Source organism: Rhododendron vialii, chromosome 2a, assembly GCF_030253575.1.
Source record: "Rhododendron vialii isolate Sample 1 chromosome 2a, ASM3025357v1".
NCBI lineage: Eukaryota > Viridiplantae > Streptophyta > Magnoliopsida > Ericales > Ericaceae > Rhododendron > Rhododendron vialii.
Genome location: NC_080558.1, coordinates 24598024 through 24624612, shown reverse-complemented (window position 1 = coordinate 24624612; position 26589 = coordinate 24598024). Strand labels below are relative to the sequence as shown.

Here is a 26589-nt window from a genome sequence, read left to right as displayed (position 1 = left end):
AGACCAAGGCGTGGGTTAGCCTTTCTAGGATAAATTTGCCTGTTCAGCAACGTTCCGCCGGACCAATCAATAACACGAGAGAAGCCCGAACGCAGCCGGGCTATATCAATCGGCAAAACTGTCAACCACTAAGCCACCCATGCTCCCTGACTTGGAGAGGAAGTCAGGTAGAGTCGGGGAGGTGTGGCAGGTGGCGTGACACCATTTCCTCTATTGAACGAACAGATCGTGGAGATTGTGACAGGCCTTAGATTGCGGGCCTGATTTAGCACCACAATTGACGAACCAATCACCGAGTGCGTGGTGCATATACGTGGGTTGGTCTCCAAGTTACCTTTGCCTATAAAAGGAGTAATCCACCTTCAGAAGAAAGTAATTGATTTCTCTCTCCGAAACCCTAAATACCTCTTAAAAAGCTTTTTTTCCCTCTTTCTAACTTGACCGTCGGAGTGTCTATCCCGGACACCCCATGATCCGGGTTTGGCACTAACACGGGTGCTAAGTGTGTAGATCTCATCCACGCTCAAGATACACCAACCTAGCCATCATTCAAGAGGGTTCAACTGGAGAAAGCACAGCACCACACTTTGGTTCATAAGATGTTCTTGTATTTGAATCTCTCACATTTATTGACAATTAATTTTTCGATGAATTAGAAAACTAATTTCTGACAACATTTTTGTTCATTTTTATGACTTCTTTTGTCCGTCTTTTAGTTCCTTGTTCGTTTACAGACGCCATTTTGGTTTAGGTGGGTGGATTGTTGATGGCTTGATATTTACGTTCTTGTAGCCATCGACAAAAGAAAAGGCCCTTGAAGTGATGTCTCGCTAACTTTATTTAAAAAATTGTTGGGAAGTCCACTATAGCATATTTGTAACCCACTAAATCCACTTCTAAATTTCATAACCCCTCTAGTCCACTAATTAGGTTTTGGTGAGGCCTTAAGTCCAATTCAATTAAAAAAGGAATTAGTTTAAGACTAAAATACCCTTACCTTTAAAAACTGTTAATCTGCTATATCTCACTCCTATAAAATCTCCCATATCCCACTCCTATAAAATCTCCTATATTCACGTTGTTCCCATATCCAGAAGGGAAACAGAGTCCAAACGAGAGAGAGAGAGAGAGAGAGAGAGAGAGAAGATTACCCTTTCCATTCAAATCCCATATTTTTAGCCCATTATCCGTTCTACGTTTGAAATCCCAGCAGTTACGTTGGAATAAAGCGACAGAAGATTCTCCTTTTCTGATACACTGTATATAACGTTATATATTCTCCTTTTATGATACACTGTATATAACGTAATTGTACATATATAACGTTATATACTCGTTCATCAGTTCTCATTTAACGTGCGATACTTACATTTTACGTTATATACTCATTCATCGGCTCACATTTAACGTTATATGAGTTTTTGAAATCTTTTTACTGCACAAATAATAAGTCAGCAAGGCCGCTGCGCGGTCCAATTCAATAAAGTAGAACATATAATGACTAGAGTTTGATATAACCTTATATAATGTCAATATAACGTCATTGTACATATATAACGTTATATAAGGTTATATAATTTATTGAATTAGTCCGCGCAGCGGCCTCAATAGAGCGACAGAAGATTCTCCTTTTTTGATACACTGTATATAACGTTATATACTCGTTCATCGGTTCACATTTAATGTGAAATACTTACATTTTACGTTATATACTCATTTATCAGCTCGCATTTAACATTATATACTCATTCACTCATGACAGAAGACCACATATAACGATATTAAGGATGCAAACCTAAAATGATTTTGGTTGTTTAGGTTTAACCTTATATAATGTCAATATAACGTCATTGTACATGTATAACGTTATATAACGTTATATACTTTATTGAATTGGTCCGCGCAGCGGCCTCATTGACTTGCTTCTGATAACCGTATATGTATGAGCTTCTGAAATCTTTTTTATTACAATGCAAGAACATATAAATAATCTTATATATGTTTACAATGAAAAAACAAACAAAGAACCTTATATGTGTTTTGATTACTTTGCCACATAAATAAATACACACAAAAAAACATAGTACGTGTGACAAAAAATAAACATATAACCTTATAACTTTATACTTGAGATTCTGTCCTTTCTAACTCAAAAAAAAGAAAAAGAAAAAAAAGAGGAGATCTTGTAACTTCTTTCCCTTCGATTGCGATGTAGGATCTGACGAAGGCAATGGAGAAACGAAGGCGAAGAACGGCAACGGCGACGGCTTCCGACTGAAGCGAGGGCGAATCAAAGGCGACGGAGACGAACGTGGGTGAACGGAGACGTACGTGGGAGAAGGCCGACGACGAAGAAGGGCTGACGCCGAAGAAGCCCGAAGAGGACGAAGATTGCCGACTACCAAGAAGTGACGACAAAAAAGTTCGTTCGTCTGGGTTTCTGCCGAGTTTTCTTCTTCTGGAAAAAAGGAGTTTTTGGAAAAAGGGGGGGGGGGGGGGGGGGGGGGGGGGGGGGGGGGGGGGGGGGGGTGGTGGTGGTGGGTGGGTAGGGGGGAGGGGGGAGGGAGGATGGGTTTTATAATGGATGAATTTGAGAAATAAACGTAAATGGAGGAAAAAAGGGAGAAAAAAAGGGAATGAAGGAAAAAAGGGAGGAAAAAAGGGAGAAAAAAAGGGAATGAAGGAAAAAATGGGATAAAAGATTTTTTGAAAGCAGGGGTATATTAGACTAACCAGGGTTATTATATCTTTACTAATAGGTTAGTGGACTTAGGGGGTTATAGAATTTAGAAATGGACTTAGTGGGTTTGGAAAATGGTATAGTGGACCTGGAAAAAATTCTCCCAACTTTATTTGAACCTTGAATTGTTTATGAAATTGAAATTGTTTGTGAATCCTTCTTTCTGGGTTGTTGATTGAGGGCCAGTTTCCCTAAAAAAGTTAAATTGGCCTTTTATTTTGTTCATATTCAAATTTTTCTCACTTTTGTTGTTTTGCATCAAATTTTTGTAAATTATTAATTCGTTTCAACGTACTAACAAGACGACATTCCATCGAAAGGGAATTTACTGAATAGTATTCCCTCTAGGGAAAGATATTTGTAGGCAGAAAGGAATTAAAAAAGTAAAAAATTATAACCAAAACCCAAATAGTTTTTTTACTTTTTTGCTTCTGTTTGTTGTTTGTTGAGACTGTTTCTGTTTGTCGAGACGAATTAATAATTCACAAAAATTTGACGCAAAACTAACAAACGCGAAATTTTTAAATAAGTACAATATAAAAAAGCCAAGTAGCTTTTTTTGAGAAACTGCCCTGAGTTGTGTTTTCGAATCATTCCTTCTATATCAACCGGTGTGTGAGGGGAAGAAATGATTTTTTTTTGCTTAACTATTTTACGTTATGCATAGTATGTTGAGATTAAAGGGCCCTATTTAAAAAGTTTGATTCAGGCCTCACAAATCTCAGAGCCGCCAAAGCTTTCTCAGAATTCATGTCAGTAGCATGAGCCTTTTTTTTTTTTTTCTTTTCTTTGGCCCAAACGGTAGGAATTGTACAACATGCTAATCACGATGTACTGTTTTGATTAGCATGAGCTTGACCTTATATAGTTTCCAATGTAGATGATTCCCAATTCCCAAAGGGTGTAAGAGCATCCGCAGTGGAATAATTAAAAGTTGTCAACTCATTTTTTGATTTTCTATTTAAGAAATTGTTAAAATTAGCAATATGACGGTCTTACGTCGGGAAATATATGGACGTCGGGAAATATATGGAAAGTGATTCCATATATAATGAAACGCGATGAGCTACTATATAATTTGAGGTTAACCTTTTGAGTCACGTGATTAGGCGAATGGTTAGCAGGTCAGCTAGTGCGGGTCGTGACAAACATTGTAGATGCCCATAATGACATAATCAAAATTGAATAATCAAAACTTGCCACCATATAAAATAATTTTTTTAAAAATAGTTTTCAAACTAATAAAAACATATTATTAGAAATAGAAAATGATTTTTGAAAAATTTTATTTTGGAAAAAACACTTTTCAGAAAAAGTTTTAAAAAAACAGTTTTTGAAGGGTAAATTTTCGTAGTTGTCCCTCTAGTTTTACGGCTTTCTCAATTTCGTCCCTCTAGTTTCAATTATCTCAATTTTGTCCCCATAGTTTGTTTTACGTTACAAATTGGTAAAATCATTAACACCGTTAATGAAACTAACGGAAAAATATAATTAAAAAATTAAGTGTTCCAATTTTCAATCTGGTTGAACCGATGCGAAAATCTTATTTTTTTGATTATTTTATACTAGATGGTCGTAATGAATTTTTGGCTCAAAGGCCTTTCAATGAGCACTCGAAGACTCCTTATTTAATTTCAGGACTCTCTTAGGACTTATTGAAAGGCCTTTGAGCCAAAAATCTATTATGACCATTTAAGATAAAATGCTCAGAAAAATAAGATCTTCACACCGGTTTAAACGGATTGAAAATTGGAACACTTAATTTTTTACACCGGTCGGGTCGGGGCAGACAGACTTTTCCGGACCCGGTCGCTAGGCTCTGACCCATTTCTCGTCGAGCGCCAGAGTGGTCCGTCTTGTTTCCAACTCAAAATAATGGTCAAAAAGACGCGCAGAAAAAGGCATAGAGAAAAGAACACATCTTCCCACTACAACCTCTCCAAACCCCACCATTTCAAACCAGAAAGTATATAGAATAGTCCCATACACAGTCTCATACAGAGAGAGAGAGAGAGAGAGTGAGTTTGTAGTACTGTTTTAGATTCTGATGGCTGGGTACAGAGCTGAAGATGACTACGACTACCTCTTCAAGGTGGTTCTGATCGGAGATTCAGGCGTTGGCAAGTCCAATTTGCTTTCAAGATTCACTAGGAACGAGTTCAGTCTCGAGTCCAAGTCCACAATTGGTGTTGAGTTTGCTACTAGAAGCTTGAATGTTGATGGGAAGGTCATCAAAGCTCAGATTTGGGACACTGCTGGCCAAGAAAGGTGATCTTTTTAACTACTTGTTCTGTTTTCAGATCTGGGTTTTCCCTTGATCTTTTGTATTCTGTCTCTTTATAGCTATACATCCTCTTTTGGTTACTTGTTGTATACTTTAGGGTTGTATTTGGTCGTCTGTTTGGTAAGTTGGTTAAGGTGATTTTTTTTTTTTTTTTTTAATCAATTCTCAGTACTTTTATTTGCAGATCTGGGTTTTGGTTGAATCTTTGTACTTTTGTCTTTATGAAACTATGCATTCTTTTTTGGTTAGTTTTAATTCTGGGTTTGTAGCTGTTCGTCCTTGTATTAGTTGGTTAAGTATGATTTGGGCATTTCTGAGTGGTGGCTTTTTGTGAGAGCTTAAGTTTGTTATCTGGGTTTGATAGGCTTGGTGGATTTGTGGAGTGGTGAGTGCAGCGGTGGTTGTTTTGTTGTAAGGCATCTGGGGGTTTGTTTGAGTTGGGTTGGGTTGACGAGGGTTTGTTTGGAGAGATTTGAAGGGTTTTGGATGCCATACTATCCGAAGACTTAGATTTGGCACATTACTAGTTATGGGTCTTGGATTAATACGTCCAAATTTCAGTTATGGGTCTTCGATAAATACGTGTATTTGTGTCTTTACGAACAAACAATTACCAACCCTAAACCAAAAAATATAAAGAGAAAAACGTGCATAGCCTTGAAAAGACACAAATACTATTTATCAAAGACCCAGATCTGAAATTTGGAACTAGTAGTGTGACGTATCTGAGCCTTGGGAGTTGGGTCATTATGGCATCCAAAGCCCTTCGAAACTCCCCAATAAACCCTCATCAAACCAAGTCAACTAAACAAACACAATGCATGGCCTTTTAGATTGGGGAATGTGTATCTCTTATTTGGTGGCATGTATTGGAAGCATGGCCTTTCTTGCCTTTTCAATGTGAATGACCATATTATAAGTCAAATAAGTCAGTTTCTATCTCATGCACTCTCATAAATTGGTGAACTACTGTTGGACACTCAAAAGGAAGAGGTGCCTATCAGCAGTCGTGTGTGTTTATGTGCTTGTGTTGGGTGGTGGGGGATGGCTTGGTTGTGTGTGTGGCCCCTCGTGCTTGGTTCATGGTGGTGTTCAGATGCCAAAGGCTACATGACATGGACAAAGGGAGTGTTCTGCCATCCTCAATGGGTTGGTTTACAATGCTTAGTTTGGTTTAATTTTGTATTGGACAGCCAGAGACGTGTGCAAGGGTATTATTAGACATATTTCTCTGATGTATCTTCTAACTTGCACCCTATAAGTTTGTGCTAGTAGTCTACAATCTTGTATAAGCTTTTTTGTCGTAATTTCTTTTGTAAGAACTGTTTTATCCCGAAAAAATTCAAGGATAATGAAGTAAATATAAACTCTAGCTTTGTGTTGGTTTCCATGGACATGAATTAGACGGAAGGGAAGATTCGCAAAATTCCCTTGAACTGAAAATGGTTGTATGGAGTGAAAAGGAATAATTTTGTCCTTTTTTGACCTTCTCAGTTTGTACTTGAATGCCAATGATGAATCATTTTTTGCTTTCCCCTGACATTAGGTGGAAGTTGGAGCCCACAATTATTTTATTCATCCAAAGAAATGTTACATTTTAAATCATTTTAAACTTTAAAGTAATTTCGAGTAGATTTAAAATCTTTTTTTTTGAATATTTAATCGATGTGGGGAGGATCTGGTGGCTATAATTGATACCTTCACACTAGTCGGTTATTTCATATGCTCCCTCCTTCGTGTATGGTAAATCTGTCTTATATGCTGGAAGTTTGTGTCCTTAATCCTTATTGACTGGTTTATTCACAGGATTGTGCCGAAGTGGAACCAATTTGAACCATAAGTGGTGTTATAGTTTGTTACAAATTCATAACTCCCACCAATTCAATAGCTTGTATTTAAATTCCTAGCTGTAGATTATTTGTTCTCATCATGGTGCTTTGTTAAGTTAGGGTTCACTTTGTTATGTATTTGTTACTTAGGAGTAGATTTGTATTTTTACTCTTGTCCATATAAATGCAAAGTGTGTGAGAGAGAAACCTAATTTTGGGTTCTCCTTTTTCCCCAAATACCCACATGGTATCAGAGCAAAATACCTAGTGACCCAGTTCACCGATTTTCTCGATCAACCAAACTTGACGCCGGCGAGTCTTCCGGCAGACCTTTCCGACGCTGCGAGACCTCCGGTACTCCTTTCTGACATCGGCGAGTCAGATCCATTCCTTTTCTGACATCGTCCTTGCTGTCCCTCTGTCCCGACCTTTATCCACCCTTTTTAGCACCCGACAGAGCTTGGTTTGCTGGATTCAGACTCGACCCAGCATTTCCTGCTCGATTCAAGTCTGTTCCTGACATTTCCAGGCATTTTAGTGCCCTTTCAGAGCTCAGTTTTCTGTTTTATCACTATTTCGGCAGTCAACACAGCGGTAAGAGTCTTCAATCTGTTTTTGGGCACTTGAATCTCTGCTTTTAGGGTTGATTTCGGTTGGGTTACATCTGTTTGCTGCAACTGGTGTTGCTTTGAGGCTGGTTAGTGTTGGGTTTACTGGGTATTATCTGTTTTTGGGTTGTTGTTCCTTCGTTGATATGTCGGAGGATCCCAAAATTGCTTCCGCTAGTGCCAAGAATGAGTAGTCATGTTGGGACTCTAGACAACTCTCCTCTGGATATTTGTCACATTAAGTTGGATGGTTCCAAGTATTTGCTTTGGTCTCACACTTTTACCTCGGCTATCACTGCCTGTGACTTGTTGAAATTCACCATAGGCCCTGTTTCAAAACCAACAACTGCTAGACTAGAACTTGAGGCATGAACGTGAGACATGGACGTGGCAGAATGATTTAGCCATGACTTGGCTATTTAACTCTATGATTCCTACCATTCGCTATACATTTTTGCTTCTAGACACACGTCATACGATTTGGCTTGCTGTAGCACAAACCTATTCCGAGGTAATGATGCTCAGGCTTTTGAGTTGATGAAGAAACTTCATAGATTGGATCAACCCCATCGATCTCTCGCTGAGTATCATGGTGAATTGCATGGAGTATGGAAGGAACTTGATTACTACGGGCTTTTCAAGCTGTTTGCACTTCTGATGCCACTACATTTCACCAGATGATGGAGAAAGAGCGCATTTATGATTTTCTTGCTGGTCTTGATATAAAATATGATCCGATTCGAGTGCAGGTGCTAGGTCGGATTCCTTTTCCTACTTTAGGAGAGGCTTATGCATGTGTTCAACAGGAAGAGAGTAGACTGAGTGCGATGGTTCATTCTCCAATTCTGGATCGCTCTGCCTCAGTTGCCATTCCCCCCTCCACGGGATGGTAAGTCTACCCAAAGTCAGCTTGGTGATAAAAGTGGCTCTGTTGATAAGGAATTGCTCCGGTGTGACTATTGCAACAAAACCAGGCATACGAGGGAGTTTTGTTGGAAGTTACATGGTCGTCCCTCTTGTGGACGAGGACGTGGTCGAGGGGGTGGTCTTGTGCGTTCTCATGCACATGTTTCGGAGTCTACTGTTGACATGTTGCCTGACCATATTGGTGCTCGTTTGCAAGCTCACGTGCCTAATGCTTCCCAAAGTGGGGGTACTCTTTCTCAGGGGGAGTTACAAACTCTTAGGCGCCTAATGGCTATGCTTGACACTCCATCTTCCACGGCTTCTACATCCACTACATCCTCGTACTTTGTTCACACAGGTATCCCAGCTAGTGCATCTACTGTTTCTTCCTCTCTTCCTTAGATACTAGATTCTGGTGCCACCGATCATATGACAGGTTGTTCATCCTTTTCTGACTCCTACTCTACATGTTTAGGTAAGGATAAGGTTACAGTAGCTGATGGTTCCCTATCTGCTATTTCAGGGAAAGGTTCCATCCGCTGTTCTCCAACCATTTCTTTCTTCAGTTCTCTATATTCCAAATTTCTCTACTAACCTTCTCTCTATTAGTAGTTTTACTCACTTCTTGAATTGCTCCACGATCTTTTTTCCTACACGTTGTGTCTTTCAGGAGCTGGATACGGGGAGAATGATTGGAAGTGGTAAAGCTCATGCTGGTCTATACTTTTTGGATTCTGCACCTCGTCCATCTTTTACACCCGTCATTGGGTCAAGCTCTTGAAGTAGATACAAGTTCAGCTCTTCCTTTATTGCATCAGTGGCATCGCAGATTGGGTCACCCATCTTTTGAGATTTTAGAAAAAGTTTTTCCTACTTTAATTAAGCAATGTAGTCAGTTTTTTTGTGAAGCTTGTGAGCTGGCTAAACACAAACGCTCTTTTTATGCTCCTGTTAATCAAAGAAGTGATTCCCCTTTTACGTTTATCCATTCTGATGTTTGGGGTCCTTCCTCGGTTACTTCTATTTCTGGTTATCGATGGTTTGTTATTTTTATTAACTGTTATTCTCGTGTCACTTGAGTGTATTTACTTCGGTCCAAAAATGAAGTTTTTTCATGCTTTAAATCTTTTCATCAGATGGTTGGTACTCAATTCGACACCAACGTTAAAATCCTTCGTAGTGATAATGGGACTGAGTACCTTGATGGCCAGTTTCGGGCATATCTTAGTGATTATGGCATTCTTTTTCAAACAACTAGTGTTGGCACTCCACAGCAGAATGGGGTTGCTGAACGTAAAAATCGTTGCTGAGGTAGCCTGTTCTCTCTTGTTCACCATGAATGTCCCAAAATTTTATTGGGGCGAAGCGGTTCTTACTGCAGCTTATCTTATCAATCGCATGCCCTCTTGTGTTCTTCAGTTTAAAATTCCTCTTGAGTTTCTCCTTCGTAGTTATTCGATCTTTTCTCTTCCACCCCAAGTTTTTGGTTGCTTGTGTTTTGTCTATGCTTCTAAACATCCTGGTGGCAAGTTAGATCCCAAGGCTCGTAAATGCATTTTCCTTGGCTATTCCTCTACTCAAAAGGGATATAAATGATATGGCCCTCACTCTCGTAAACATTTTGTTTCTATGGATGTCAATTTTTGGGAAACAACTTCTTTTTACCCTCTTTCCTCTACATCTCTTCAGGGGGAGAATAATATGGAGGAGGAGATGTTGACATCCCATAATCCGGAGTCATGGTCTTACTTCCCAATACCTTGTTATGGTGAGGGGGCGAAGAAAAACTCTAGGGAAGAACCTATATCTGTAAAAAGAACAGAACATGACATGGGTGGCCGAGATGTGGAATATGATGATAGGCTTTACCCGCATAGGTTGCCTAACTTGCAAAAGTTTTCTCAACGCAAAAAAGGGACAGCCTGCCTGTGATGCCACCTTGCCAATCGCTATCACCTACTCCAACTTCAATTCCAGTTTCTGATTCTTCGGCTGACTCATCTGATAATGAACCATCCCTTATTGTTTCTGATGATCTGAATGATCCTGTGGCTGTTAGAAAAGGAGTTAGAACATGTACTCAATATCCTATCTCACAATTTGTTTCATATGATTGTTTATCCCCTTTGTATCGTGCATTTGTTTCTTCTCTCTCTTCCATATCTATCCCACAGAGTTGGAAGGAAGCACTCATAATACCTAAGTGGAAAGAAGCTATGGTCGAGGAGATGATAGCCTTGAAAAAGAATGGCACCTGGAAACTAGTGTTTTCTCTAGAGAGTAAGAAATTAGTGGGTTGTAAATGAGTGTTCACAATTAAACATAAAGCAGATGGAACGGTTGAGAAATACAAGGCGAGACTTGTTGCCAAGGGCTTTACTCAGGCATACGGTATCGACTATGAGGAAACCTTTGCTCCAGTAGCAAAGATGAACTCTATTCGGACTGTGCTCCCTTGTGCTGCTATTTTGAATTGGCCTTTTAAACAATTTGATGTAAAAAATGCACTTCTTCATGGTGACTTAGAAGAAGAAGTGTATATGGATATACCACCAGATTTCTCCCCCTCTTCCTTTGTTACTGAAGGGAAGGTGTGTAAATTGAGAAAGACCCTCTATGGATTAAAGCAGTCACCTAGAGTTTGGTTTGACAGATTTCTCAAAACTATGTTGAGATTTGGATACAGGTAGGGTCATGCAGATCATACTATGTTCATCAAGGGAGGTAATGATAAGATTGCTATTCTTATTTTCTATGTGGATGACATAATCATGACAGGCAATGATGTTGATGAAATACTCCGTCTTAAAGCTCGTCTTGCTCAAGAGTTCGAGATTAAAGACTTGGGATCTTTGAGATACTTTTTTTGGAATGGAGGTGGCCCGATTTGATAAAGACATTTTTATCTCCCAAAGGAAGTATATTCTTGATCTTTTGGAAGAAACATGTATGTTGGGATGCAAACCTGCACTCTTCATATTGAGGCTAATCATCATCTTAGTGGAGATGTTGGAGAACATACAGATAAGGAGAACTATCAGAGACTTGTGGGCCGTCTGATATACTTATCTCACACTAGACCAGATATTACATATGCCGTTGGAGTTGTCAGTCAATTTATGCATGAGCCACGTACAGTGCACTGTGCACCTAGATGCAGTTTATCGTATTTTGAGATATCTCAAATCGGCTCCAAGTTAAGGAATTTTGTTCTCCAATCATGGTCACCTAAGGTTGGAAGCCTTTACTGATGCAGATTGGGCTGGTTCAATGGATGATAGACGCTTTACTTCTAGCTACTGCACCGTTTTTGGTGAAAATTTGGTTACTTGGCGAAGTAAGAAGCAATCAGTGGTAGCTAGATCAAGTGCAGAAGCTGAATATAGGGCTATGGCTCAAGGCGTGTGTGAGCTTTTGTGACTCCAAACCTTGTTGAAAGATTTGGGGATCTCTGATGGTGGTCCTATGAATCTTTATTGTGATAACAAAGCGGCTATAAATATTGCTCATAATCCTGTATAGCATGATAGGACGAAGCATATAGAAATTGATCGGGATTTCATAAAGGAGAAGCTGAGCAAGGGTTTGATATGTATGCCGTTTGTAAGGGCTGATGGCTTAGTATAGTAAGATCTTTCACCCCATTGTGTTCAAGTTGTGCTTGATAGATATGTTTGCACCACTTGAGGGGGAGTGTTAAGTTAGGGTTCACTTTGTTATGTATTTGTTACTTAGGGTTATATTTGTACTTTACTCTTGTCCATATAAATACAAAGTGTGAGAGAGAGAAACCTAATTTTGGGTTCTCCTTTCTCCCCAAAAACCCACATGCTTGTCATCCGTGTTTTCAGCAATTTATTGGTGTCTTTCCTTGGGTGCTTTATCGCTAACCACTATAATCTTGCAATTCTTTTATTTATTTTTGTATATGACCTAATTTATGGGTGTAATACATCTAAGAATATAGTTTCTTATATAGTCCCCTTTTATTGATAATCATGAATAAGTGAAAAGTACACAGAAGCACCTGTTTTTGTTTCCCGTATTAGTGCCATACTAGTGTTTGTGTCAGCTCAGTTTATGTATTCTCTTTCCTGGAGCACTTGTTTGGCTGTGTTATGCCACATCTTGGCCTTCAAGTACTTGGTTGCAGATGCATGATTTTTGCAATAAATCGTGTTACCCATTGTAGCTACATCCAATACTTTGCCACTTTGGATACTTCAATTTTTTGTCTTCCTATTCTGTTGGCTAATCCTTGATAATCATGTGTATGATGTTGATCTGCAACATATGTGAGCTATTTGCATGCTAGCATCATCTTATGTTACAAAGTAGAATCATACTTCCCATATTGCAGAATATTTTTTTTATCTTTGTCTCCATGTTTGAAAACGACTTCTTGCCTGAAAAAGGACTTCTCCCTGTGGTTTTGCCTCCTTGACTTTCAAGTCTATGCAACTACCCTCACATGGTTTTAGTCATTTCGCACTACTACTCCCTCCAGTCACAAAATTCTTTCCATACTGACCCCATGCACTACCTACGCCTATGTAAAATTTTTTACCGAGAGAGAGAGTTGGTGTTGTGTTCTTATTCCTCCTAAGTCCTAACCCATTAAAACCCATGGCCCTAAAATCAAGCCACCAGCAGTCTCCGCCTCTCCCCTCTATAGTTCCTGATGCTGTCCCAAGTTCCCAACTTCACTGGGCCACCAACGCTGTGTATTAGCCTTACAGCAGAAATTGGTTCTATCAGTCTTTTAATTACATGAGCCTAGAACGATTGCTTATGCAACACTTGATACCTTGTCACAGAATCCTGCTCCCATGTAGAAAACGAGTTTCTATGCAAGAGATTCTAGATCACTTCTGCTATTGGCAGGTCTTTTGATATAGGACGGTGTTAGGACACTCAGAGTATTGCCGCCTACAATTGGAATCGTGGTGGTCTTGGGTGGGGAAATATGATGTGCTTCACCCTCGCAAGGGTTAGGTGGTTTCTACAATGAAGAACCGCATCCCAAACCCCAATCACAATGGCCTCAGCCTCGTAAAACTCAATTCATTAATCAACTCTATTCCAAATGAAAGATTACAGCCCAATTTATAATTCATGGAAAAGACTCTTCTAATTCCTAGAAGTCTAAATGAAATGAACCTAATCACTAAACCCATTTAATAAGATATTGAATGAACCTAGATATAAATGCATACATTGAACCTACTAACATGTGTTTAATGCATTTAGATGAAAATTAATGCAAGTACTAAATTTATGATGACCCTTGAACTATCAACTACCAAGGACACTTGTTTTTGGACCAAGAAGACTTCTCGATGCTCGTGCTACCCTTAGCCTTTGGTCTAGGCTTCCAAAACCTATGAGACTTGTCTAACCACTCCATGGCTATGCCATCATCTTTCCAAGTGTGTGAACATTAGCATATCGTGCAGTTCCCCTGGAGAATTACACTGAGGCTTGGATTGTAGGGATCAAGGACTAATGGGTATATTGTTTCTAGGAACCAAATAGCTGAGGTCCCATTCCAGTGTTTGGTTTGCTTGAAGAATCTCATGTAGCAAACAATATATAGAGGGACTAATCATAGTCAAGGATTCCTTTCTTATGGTTTGGGGAAGTATTGTGTGGTAGGGAGCGATTAGATCCCACTTAGGTTGGTAATTTGATTTCAGGTTGTGGTATGATCAGAAATCACATTCTTATTCCAGCCTGATTCGAGTGCAAGAATTAATGGTGATAAGACATCACATTCTCATTCCTTAATTCCCACACCAAAAATGAAATTAAGAAGGATCAAGATGATATATAAAGAGCTTTTGACACTCTTACGCCCCTCCTCCCTCCTTTTCAAGCACAACATATAGCATGGAAGACGTGTATTATGTATATAATTCTGCAGTAGTAGGAGCCTCGTGAATTAACTAGTGCTTTTTTAAATAGTATTCCCTCTGTCCCCAAATGAGAGTCTACTTTGAAAAGTAATGGGTAAAAGTAAAGGATAATTTTGGAAAGTGGAGTTCAAAGTTGATGTGCAAGGTGTATACTGTGTAATGACGATATTTTCTTAATAAGTTGGAATTACAAAACTGAACACTTAAAAATGAATAGAGGGAGTATATGAGAAATTTGGTTTCAAATATTACAATGTCTTGGTAATTTTTTCTTAACAAATCGTTTATGTTAGTGGAAAACCGTAACTATCACAAAAGAAAGGGAAAGATGGAATAGAAGAAAGGAAAATGAATTAGACATTGAGGATGCTAAGGTCATTAAAATGTTAGGTTAACAGAGTTAGTGGTGCAGATTAGTCCAAAATGGGCATTGTATACTGAAATGAAATGATAAATTGACTAAATTGGGCAACAATGAGTGTTGATCCATATTGACTAGAAGTGAAATACTTTTAAGTCACTAGAAATCTTCTCTTTTGGCAAAACATGCCAACAAGTCGTCAAAGAGAAATTTTGAGCCAAATTTGGCTTGGTGTCCAGCATTTGGTATCGATTCTGCAGATCTTGTTGAGAGTTTTCCAGAGAGTTTCCACTTTTCTGAGCTCAGAGCTTAAGCTAGGTCAAATCAACAGCACTTTTGGGTCTTTCGATGGTCTTGGGCCATCTTGTACTCCTTTGCTATACAACATTGCCTATTTGCTCTCATAAAAGAGAGTCTGAGAATGTGTTGCCCATTAGGAAGTCAAAGTGAAAATCTGAGACCTGGGCAAGGGGAAAGCAGAAAATGTGGGTTGATTATACCCATGGGAGAAAATGTAAGAGATCATCGGGGATTTAACTGGAAACCAGATTGAGGAAAATCCTTCCAATAGAATCATTAAAGGTCAAAGGTCTACGAGACCAATGGCCATAACTTAGGATCTTCCCCTTGTATTTTCTATGAACCCAATCGTACCTGTCCTTCACCATGATTGTGCGTCCTTCGTTCCTAGTATCTTACCAACCAATATGGCACAGTTTACCACCAATATGGTGTAGTATCATGGCCTTAAGATCACAGTTTACCACTGCTTCTGTGCATTTCTATTCTCATCAGTCACCACCAAAGCAAGATATATCCAAATTGTCGTCGTTCTATTCATAGTTGTCACGGGCGAAAGGCGCACTGAGGCGCAAAGTCCTGTTGGACCTGAGGCGAGAGGCACAAGGCGAGAGCCGCGAGACACGCGCCTTTTTGAAGCGAGGCGCACCTATGCGGAAAAAAAAGAAGGAAAAATAGCAAACTCTAATATTTCAAGTAATAAGCACTAAGCCAATGAGTTTTCCATCCAAAAGATACATAAAAATATCCATGAAATGTCAAATAGTCACCGATCTCACACAGAGAAAAACTACAACGTCAAAATCAATAAAAGACAAGCATCCAAGTACTTTTCCTAGTTGCACTTTTTTTTTATACAGAAAGCTACAACATTAAAGAAATTATTTTCAGAAAATTTGAACTTGTTTTTATATATTTAAATTAATTATTTCCAAAATAATTACTAATTACCCCTATTTCTGAAAATAATAAGACAAAAAAGAAAATAAAAACAAACAAGTGTACTGTGATCGTGTACAAGAGGGTAACAAGTGCACTGTGTACATGAAATGAGAGAAATCGAGTGAAAGAGACGATGATAGCAACAGGAGAGAGAGACGACAGTAGCAGGAGAGAGAGAGAGATGACAGCAACAGGCGTGAGAGATCGAGTCGATCGAGTGAGAGGAGATAGTGGTGAGAGATCGGCTGAGACTGTGAGTCCGAGAGATCGATTGAGAGGTAAAGAGACCAAGACCTCCATCTGACGGTCAGGTTAAGACCCCCTTTTCTGTTCTTTCAGATCTGACGATCAGGGAAAAACTTGAAAGAAGCGCGCCTTTCGTGCGCCTCTCGCCTCTCGCCTCCTGCGCCTTGTTCAATGGGCCTCGCCTGGGGTGACTCAAGGCACAATGGGGTCGCCTCGCCTCACCTGGCGCCTAGGCGCGCTTTTGACAACTATGGTTCTATTGTAGTGTGTAGACACATATTATGAGTACCCATCTGCTTATGAATCTATTTATGTCATGCATTTTGCACACTTTCCTTTGCAAACAGGAATTCTCACCTTTCCCTCGTATTAGTATTGACAAAATATCGTTCAGTGTAACATGGCATTATATAAAGTAAAGTCTGTATAAACTATAAATGTTTTGTCTGTAAAGTTAAGTCACTAGGAAGGAAAGTCTTAGAGTAGTAAATGCCCTGTAACAAAAGTCTTAGATGTTGTACTATGCAGTAGAAAAATGGACGGGCACCAATTATGTAAACCCTGTTTAAGCCTCCTTACTTCGTCTATAAATGGAGAGCTTCACCTCTGTAAACTTCAAGTTAATGAAAGCCAGTGTCTTCTTATTATATCCTGTGTTTTGTATTCTCTCACTCTTTGATCCTAACCTACTTCGTGTTTGTACCCACTTGGTGTCTGTAAATTTGGTATCAAAGCCATGTCTTCCATTCTAGCTTAAACCCTCTTCTGGGAACTTCTTTTCCAAAACTACTTCAAATCTTTTCTAAAAGAAAAAACTTGAAGGGTATGCTCTGTGGTTGCCTTTTAAGGATCCTCCACATCAGAAACTTCATTAACTATTTTGGTTAAAAGAATTTTGTATCAGTGGGTTAAAGTACCTTGAGACTTTTGGCTATTGAGCGGTGTGTCTCGGTTTATCTACCCTGGTATACAAAATTTTATTAATCAACATCTGTTGAAGGACTTTACGTTGAAATAGAAAAAGGTTTGCTGTACTAAGGAAAAAGGAGAACCCAGATTTTTACTTAACAATAAATCATCTATTTACCACCCACTCCTCTGCTACGTCATCCTTAGTTCCTTCATGTTCCTCTACCAGTAGAAATTCTTCATCTTCTTCTTCTAATCTTGAATATTTGTATGAGTTTGAGTACCTTCCTGATGATAGTAAATGATAGTAAAGTCCCTCTTACTGATCTCCCTTTCTTAAATCCCTATAATGCTTTTGTCAGGCCACAAACTTCTGTAAAAAAGACCGTCACCCAACTTTTCTCCACAAAACGCCCAACGTCCGTAAAAGAATATGTTCAAGCCTCTAAATTTGACCAATGCTTCATAGCAGCTACAGAAGCTGAACAACTTTTACCTTTGGAAATCCCGGTTGATTTGCCTCGTCTTTGGCAACAACAAGGATTTACCCATCTTCACTTTGGAGCAATCCGCTTGGCTGTTACTTTCCATGGTAGAAAAGGTTTACCTGTTACTTCCAGACTTGCTCTGGTCGATACCAGGTTTCTACAGTATCAGCACGCATGTATCGCTACAGTCCAAACCACTTTAAATGCTGGAACTGTGATTTTTACTTTCTACCCCAATTTCAACATGCCATTAGCAGATCCTCATCTGCTATCCGCCTTGAAGGTCCAAGTTCAAATTGGTGGTGCCTCCCAAATCTCCACCACATATGCAGCAACCCTTCACTACCAAATGGCCTACCGTGTCCAAAACCATGCTTTTGACATGTCCTTACCATCCTCCACAAATGAAGCCCTTTTCCTCACTATAAATGCACCTCACCAAACTTCTTGTGTCCATGTACCTCGACAAATTTCCCGTCCTGAGCTTCTCAAGCTTCTCCCAGAATCTTGGGTTACAGCTTATGAGAAAAATCAAAACAAGCCCATACCTGTCCAAACATCCAACCCAACTTTCATCACCAAACCTGATGGTACTGTGGAAATCACTTTTCCAAAAGAAACCTCTGTCTCATCTTCAACCCATCCTGTTATATTTCCCTCAAGAATTAACATGTTTGTGGATGGTTCTAGGCCTGGTCTTCCAATTAAATATTTTGATCCCAGTGGCCTTCCAGTTTTCTATTTCAAAAATCCAGAAACAGGTCATTGTTATTTTGATACCTGTGACTGTGATGAGTGTCTAGAAGACAGTCTCCTAGAAGATGACGAGGACTTTGAAGAACCATGTCCCATATGTCCTTCGTCACCTCCCACTCCTTGTAAATTTCCACCTCCTCCTCAACCTACATCTTCGTCAAGTCAACCAAGTGGATGTTTTATGTTCACCTCATCCCCCTCCTGGACAGAAGCAGATTTTCCTCCTTTGGAATTTCATAATTCCCAAGAAAGGACAACCCATCGGCATAAAATTTCAAACTCTACTACCATTCTCCCTGATGGTAGTACCAAAGCCGTTTCAGCAGCAGAAGCAGCAATAAATTGGCAATCAGCAAATTCTCTGGCTCAGAGCAAAATTCTTCAGAGAATTGCTAACTCCCAGCAAAATTTGGAGAATGTTGTCCATAAGAAGTTATCCACCTTGGAACTTCTTATCAGAGATTTGCAGCAAAAAATTCAAAATGTTCACCAGGAGCTTCTCCAGATGGCCTATACCAACCAAGCATTTTCAGCAGCTTTTTCTCAAAAGGATGCTGAAATGAAGCACCTCAAAAACCAGCTTCACTCACTTCAAGCTCAGCAGTATTCTCAGCAAAAAAGCCCATTTGACTTCCCTTCTTACTCTCAAGAAAGTTTGTTTGAGTATCCTCAAATGTCTGAACCCCTATCTATAAATCCTACTTCAAGATTTGGAGAGTCCAATATCTTTGGGAGCTCATCAGCTTTTCTTCCTCCACCAAAAAGACCATCTCCACCAAAACTCCCTTTCCCAAAGCCCCAGATAAAACCTGTCCAGCCTTCACCAATTCCGTCTCCACCATCTACATCTATATCGACCTCTACTCCAACTACCTCTACTCCCTCCAAACCATCTGACCCAAACTCAAAGTCACCCCAGTTAATGGTCCAACCAACATCAAGCCCTGCTAAAAATCCAATTTCCACTCTCCTACATACCTTAGCCACTATACCCGAAGCCCCATCTCCTGAACCAACTATTGAGTCTGAATCAGATACTGAATCCATTGACTCGATGCCCATTCCTCATGTTTTCATGATGAACCCTGAAAACCCAGAGGAAAATGTTGATCCTATTATTGAAGAAGGTCCTGAGTTTGATACACCCCCTCAAAATCCAACCTTTGATTCCTTCTCACATTCCAATATCCATACCCAAGGTTTCTCTTTTGACACCATTCCCCCATCAAAATGGTTGGATAAACTTTATGAGATTCATGCCTGGTGCACAGCTGCTATGCTTTCCCCAAACGCTACACTCAGTGATGTCATTACTAAGTGTACAACGAAATTCCTTGGCCGTCTCCGTCAATGGTATTTAGCTCTGGGTGAGTACCGACAGCTACAACTTAAACAATTGCCAACCCTTGATCAATTCATCTCAGTCTTGCATACTGAGTTTCTTGGTGACCACAACAACACAAAAGAGTTTGTTCGAGAGGAATATCTCAGCATGAAGTGCTATTCATTCAAAAGGAAAGATCTCGAGATTCATTATGACCGCATGTCTCAGAGATTTTATCTTCTCAACGGCATGGATGATGTCAATCTCAAGCAAGCCTTTCTCAATTCCCTTCCTGAACCATTGGGAAATGAGACGACAAGGTTACTTCAGACAAAAGGATTGACGTTGAATGCAACATCTCTTGGTGGTATTTACCAGCATTCTTTGATTGCCTTGGAAAAATTGTGCAATCACCAGAAATTCCTCAGAATTCTTGAAGAACAGGGAAAACTTCTTGGCAAAGCATGTGACCGACCGGACTTATCCATAAAGCGCAAAGACAAGAAGTGCACTTGCCGTCCTTCACACCGGAAGTCCAAACACTTTCAGAAATGGAAGTTCCAATCTCCTGGCAAGTTTTCAAAGTTTCCAAAATCTGGCAGGTTCTCACGCCGGAAGAAGTGGAAATTTTTCAAGAAGAAAAAATTTAGAGGGCAGCGAAAGTCTGATCGCTGTTACATATGCGGAAAGAAGGGGCACTATGCAAAACAGTGTCCAAATAAGGCAGCAAGGGACAAATTGGTGAGCTCTTTGGCTCTCATTGATGATGATCTTGACGATGCTGATGTCGAGTCTCTTTTTTCTATCGACAATGAAGCAACAGATGAAGCAGTCCTTGCATTCACTTTTGGTGATTCAGACGATTCCTCAGAATCAGGTGACTCTTCTGATGATCCTGACTCATTCCCCTATGAAGTCCAAACAATTGGGTTTTCCAACATCATGCTCGCTCAGCCTTTAGTCAAGGTCAAAATTTTGCTTGGAAAATATGAGAAACCCATACCAGTCGTCGCTTTCTTTGATACTGGTGCAGCAACCTCCATTCTCAACCTAGCAATCCTTCCCAGGTCTTACTGGCAGTCTTGTTTCAGGCCCTTTACAGCAGCTAATGGAGAAACTTTTGCTATCACCCTGATCAGCAAGCTTATTATCATCCAACTTTTCCCAGGATACACCATAAAACACCAAGTCTATGGTTTTGATCTCCCAGGAAAAGATTTATTGTTAGGCTTTGATATTCTCCAAAATCTCAGCAAAGTTTCCTAGCTCAAAAAAGATTTGAAATACAAAAACTACTTGTTACCTTGGACCACCCAACCAAATCTCTTTTCCATAGAAAACTTCTCCACCATCAAAGAAGCCATAGTCCAAACTTCCTGTGCTGAATCCCATTCCCAGTTCCTCACCAAATGCTCCAATCCACTTTGAAAAAATTCAGATTTCTTCATTTCTCTTCCCTTTAAGAAAAATGAAGACATCAACCCCACCAAAGCTACCCATCATGGAATGAACCCAGAACACGATCAACTTGCTCTACAGGAGCTTCAGCAACTTCAATCAGAAGGATTGATTGAGCCCACAACCTCTCAGTGGGCATGTGAAGCATTTTATGTCAACAAAAGAACAGAACAGATAAGAGGAAAGCTTCGCCTGGTTATCAACTACCAGCCTTTTAATCATTTTTTGCAGGATAACAAATTCCCTCTTCCTCGAAGAAGTGTTCTTTTTGCAGACTTACCTAAAGCTCAAATTTTCTCAAAGTTTGACCTAAAAGCAGGTTTTTGGCAGCTGGGCATCCATCCAGATGATCGCCCTAAAACTGATTTTTGCATTCCAGACCACCACTTCCAATGGCCAGTCATGCCTTTTGGATTGAAAACAGCTCCATCTTTATTTCAAAAGGCCATGATTCGGGTATTTGCTCTTATTCTATCCTCAGCCCTTGTCTATATAGATGATATCCTACTCTTTTTCCCAGATACTGAGTCTCATGTTATCATACTACAAATTTTCCATTCCCTAGTCCAAACCCATGGTATCATGCTTTCAGAGAAAAAGATGCTTCTTGCCCAACTAGAAATTGATTTTTTAGGGATGCATATCTCTAAAGGTCAATATACCCTCCAACCTCATATAGCCTCCCAACTTGATCATTTTTCAGATGAAAATCTCACAGTCAAACAAGTCCAACAGTTCCTTGGAATTGTTAACTATATGGCTGATTTTATTCCCAACCTGGCCCAATACCGAACTCCTCTCTCAGCTCTACTAAAGAAAACCCCTCTTCTTTGGTCAACCCTTTGTACCAAAGCTGTAAAAGACCTCAAAGCCCTAACCAAAACTCTTCCTCCATTAACCATACCTTTAGATGGAAAGAGAGTCCTTCAGACAGATGCCTCTGATCTATATTGGGGAGCAATTCTTTTGGAAGAAAATACAGATCAAAAGCGCAGAATTTGTGGATACAAGAGTGGTGCATTCTCTCCAGCAGAACTTCATTACCACTCTACTTACAAAGAAATTCTGGCAATCAAAAGGAGCATTGAGAAGTTTGAATTTCATCTAATCGGTCATCATTTCTTGATTGAGACTGACATGATGAGTTTCCCCAGTATACTCAAGTTCAAACAGAAACATCTCCCAAAAGCACAGTTACTCAGATGGGCAAATTGGTTTTTCAATTGGAGTTTTGATGCTGTTCACATAAAAGGAAAAACAAATGTCCTCCCTGATTTTTTATCAAGGCTCAAAAAAGAAATCAACCAGTTTACAAAAACAAAACCACATTTCTTTGTTCCTGGTTGTTTTCCCATGATTTTCTGTTTCCATCCGGTCAATTTTCCTGTCCACCTTCAGTGTCATATTTTAGAGTTAACCCTTCTTTCTAGGTGTGTTCAAATGTGTCAAAACCTTCAACATCTCTGTATTTTCAAATATGGTCTTGATGAAGGTCCCATAAAAGGTCTACCTTTTCACCCTGTCTATCCTTTTCTCACCCAGTTTGAAGTGTCTTACCATAATGTCTTTTATTTCAAAAAAGAAGCCTATCTCCTCTTTTGGTATTTAGTCAATGTGTATACTATAAGTGTCTGTTTTAATAAATCAGCAGTCTTGGTTTATCTGGCTCATGCGGCGATCAATCAAGTTCAGCCTCCAAAAGATTTCTTTTTGAAATTTCTTCTGCTCTTTGGCAACATACCCTACTGACAACAGAAGATCAGACAAGTCACCACAGGTCCAGACGAAGACCTCCAATTTGCTTTTTGGACAACTCGCAACAACAGATGTCTTCCTAATCCTGATGGTTCTATCACTTGGAGAAAGGAGTATCACACTATATTTCTTTCAGCATATCAAGAGTCTCCGAGCATTGAGATCCACAGTGGAAATTATCTGGTCATGACTCAAACAATGTGTTCACTTAATGGATTGACACCTGCAGACGTTCCCTCATCTCTCCTCCATTATGAATCTGCAAACTGAAAATTCAATGATACTTATCCGGAAGAATGGCGCCAAAATATCCGCTATCTTTTGGAACAGTATTACTTGACTGACAGAGATGAAGAAAGTAGTTCAGATGATCCAGAGGGACAAGAGTGCAAATTATTGGTGTTTACTGTTTGTTGTTGTCTCATATTATTGGTGTGTACTGTAATATAAAGTGTGGTAGTATTATCCTCTTTCCGGAGAGGGTGAAAGTAAAGTCTGTATAAACTATAAATGTTATGTCTGTAAAGTTAAGTCACGAGGAAGGAAAGTCTTAGAGTAGTAAATGCCCTGTAACAAAAGTCTTAGATGTTGTACTATGCAGTAGAAAAATGGACGGGCACCAATTATGTAAACCCTGTTTAAGCCTCCTTACTCCGTCTATAAAAGGAGAGCTTCACCTCTGTAAACTTCAAGTTAATGAAAGCCAGTGTCTTCTTATTATATCCTATGTCTTGTATTCTCTCACTCTTTGATCCTAACCTACTTCGTGTTTGTACCCACTTGGTGTCTGTAAATTTTAGCCATATTAAGTCACATGATGGTTTGCGTGAAAACTTTTCTTGGATTTCTTAGGCTACCTTACACTAATCTCTGAGTAGAAAAAGAGAAGATTCTCTAATGTTATGAGAGCGTGTCGCTGTTAAGTCTCCTTTTTCAGCTCATTTGTTGATAATATGTGGAGGTAAAAGGATAAATTCCTTATTTGGCTTCAGAACCTAAATGAATGATCCTCACTGCTTGAGGCGTCAGAACTTGTGTCAATGTACATTGTTTTTGTTGACCAAAAGTGTCGCTATCCAAGTGGGATGTTCGAAAAATATATTGAAAATAATCATCAAACATGCATTATATACGGGGGATTGTGTTTTTTAAACTCAGAAACTAGTAATAAGCAATGATTCCCATATCCCATGTGGGGCTAAATGCTGGTCTAATAACATAGAAGCAAACTAATTTTCTATAAATTCATGGTTTATGATATGCAAGAGGGTTATAAGACAACGTTAATAATGTCTTATATTTGCACAGGGGAAATTTTTTAGCATAATATGCTTTTAGTAGGGCTGTAAATGAACCGAGCAACTCCCGAGCTCGGCTAGATTCAAATTGTTAATGCTCAGCTCGACTCGGCTCGGCTCATTACTAAACGAGCCAAGCTCGAGTTCTAGTTTTCGGCTCATTTGTTGAGCTCCGCTCGGCTCGTTAAGTGAGGCTCGACTCGATTAAAGAAACTCTTTAGTTAATGACTAAGCTCGGCTCGTTAAGGCTCGAGCTCAGTTTTTGGCTCTTTTAGTAAACGAGCCAAGCTCGAGCTTGACAAAGCTCGGCTCGGCTAGAGCCCTATGCTTTAGCTCTAATCGTGTTGTTGCTTTCCTCTGTGAGTTCAGCATTATGGCTGCGTAATTCCATAACAGTTTGAAGACATTTTAAACTCGTATTCTTTAGGACGGCATCCGAGGGCAAAGCCACTTGTGGGGTCAAGTGACCTCACCTACTTGCAAATTCCCTTAGCATAGGTGTATTTTGTTGTGTTTCATACATGACGCATCAAAAGATTGCCCAAGGACCCCCATTAATAAATTACAACCTTAGCCATTTTATGATTGCCAACTATGGGACATAAAATCGAAACCCCTGAACTACCAAGAGCAAAACATGTACACAACTAGGTAAAAATCATGGGTCACTTGCCGTTGCTGTGTAGGCTCTGTTGTGTTTCATCTAAGAATGCATGCGTTGAGCTTCATGGTAAAATTCTCATTGTGGTAATAAATTATTCACTTACCAAAGAAAGCTTAGTAACTAAAACTCTGTGAAAGTCAGTATGGGGAGGAGAAATGAGTATCAGAGTTGTATGAGCATAACATAGATCAGTGTTATATTAGAGGATTTGTTGGATTTCAGTTATTGCAATGTGTTACGGCACAGAATGTTACCGTCTTTACCTCAAGATTGTATAATAGTGATCGGAAAATGGTACATGAGTGTATAGGTGAACAAAATGATGTTTTGCCAAGTGTTGAACCAGTTTAGAGCATCTCTGTTACACAGGTGATAAAACTGAGGCCTGTGAAAGTCAAATTTTGGCATGCCACCATGCCTCTTAAAATGCTCAAGTGTAGCAACCTGGCTCCAGTGCAAGAAATGCACTTTCTTGGATTTTATTACTTAAAAAGTATATATGTGTTCAAACTACTGTTTGGTCCCAAAGAGAAATCGAGAAGACTATGATCTAAATTTAGAAGATGCCGAAACAAAATTTTGAAAAAGGTGTATGGTTTGGTCATTGTCAATTTGGACCATTCTAATTTCCACCTATGCACTGGAGAGCTTTAGAAGTGGATTGTGGTCATGCTTTGCATTTTTAAGCCGTTTTATTGGAGTTGCTCTTAACAGATGATTAATTGCATGGTTAACCTGGTAAGATGATATTTTGTCTGATGTTTTCATGCCAAAAATCGATAACAATCTTCTCTTGCTTAGGAACATCCTAAATCCTTCTGAAAGTGGTAAATATTTTTTGTTGTTGGATGCGATAAGCTACCTTTTCTGCGTTCTTATCCCTTTCGGGTATGTAGGTACCGTGCCATCACCAGTGCCTACTATCGAGGTGCTGTGGGTGCACTGCTTGTGTATGATGTTACTCGCCACTCTACATTTGAAAATGTTGAAAGGTGGCTTAGGGAGCTGAGGGATCACACTGATCCCAACATCGTCGTCATGCTCATCGGCAACAAATCGGATCTCCGACACCTCGTGGCAGTTTCGACTGAGGATGGGAAGTCATTTGCCGAGAGGGAGTCTCTCTTCTTCATGGAAACCTCTGCTTTAGAAGCTACTAACGTGGAAAATGCGTTTTCTGAAGTTCTGACTCAGATCTACCGCATTGTCAGCAAAAAGGCTATGGAATCTGCAGATGATGGAGCTGCTTCTGCTGTCCCTTCCAAAGGGGAGAGAATCGAGGTTGGTAAAGATGTGTCGGCAATGAAGAGAGTCGGGTGTTGTTCAAGCTAGGGTTTTGAATTGGATTTGATTGGTTTCAATTCGAATGTGGCTGTGGTTTGTCGTGCTGCATCTTTTTTTTGGGTAAAAAATCGTGCTGCATCTATCATGTAGACTGTGAATCTTATGTAAAATTCTCTCTCAAAGACGCTTACAATAGGAGAAAATGTGGGATTAGTTATTTTTTGCAATGTTTTTTTGACCATGATTTATTATCGTACGTTTATGCGGGGAAAGAAACTTGCTTAAGGATGTGATTTAACGTCTATTGATATCATTTGGAGGGTAGCTGAAGGGGATAATTTAGTAAAATTAGTTTGATTATTCTTGTCTGTTGGAGTTCAATTTGATTGCTTTTGCTATTTCAGGTCTTTTTGTGTTTGGTACGCATTTTTTCACCAATCACAACCTTAGGCCATTTGGCTGCAAAGTAAACCTGGGAGGGTGGTTTATCTGCCTGACTTGTTTCCTTTGAAATTTTCAAGG

The 26589-nt window shown here is 39.6% G+C and overlaps 1 protein-coding gene across 1 annotated transcript; it reads left to right on the top strand.

Annotated features, from left to right (window-relative positions):
* The first annotated feature begins 4603 nt into the window (after positions 1–4603).
* On the top strand, positions 4604–26427 carry LOC131315844 (ras-related protein RABA1d). Its single transcript, XM_058345054.1, has 2 exons — positions 4604–5008; positions 25680–26427. The coding sequence occupies exons 1-2, from the start codon at positions 4788–4790 to the stop codon at positions 26113–26115; spliced, it is 657 nt and encodes a 218-aa protein (XP_058201037.1). The 5' UTR covers positions 4604–4787; the 3' UTR covers positions 26116–26427.
* The last annotated feature ends 162 nt before the right edge of the window (positions 26428–26589 follow it).

Bases quoted from the DNA above. Each gene is read 5' to 3' on its own strand.
- LOC131315844 (XM_058345054.1), top strand. From the start codon at position 4,788: ATGGCTGGGTACAGAGCTGAAGATGACTACGACTACCTCTTCAAGGTG. The intron at 5,009-25,679 runs GTGATCTTTTTA...TCGGGTATGTAG, and splicing joins GACACTGCTGGCCAAGAAAG to GTACCGTGCCATCACCAGTG.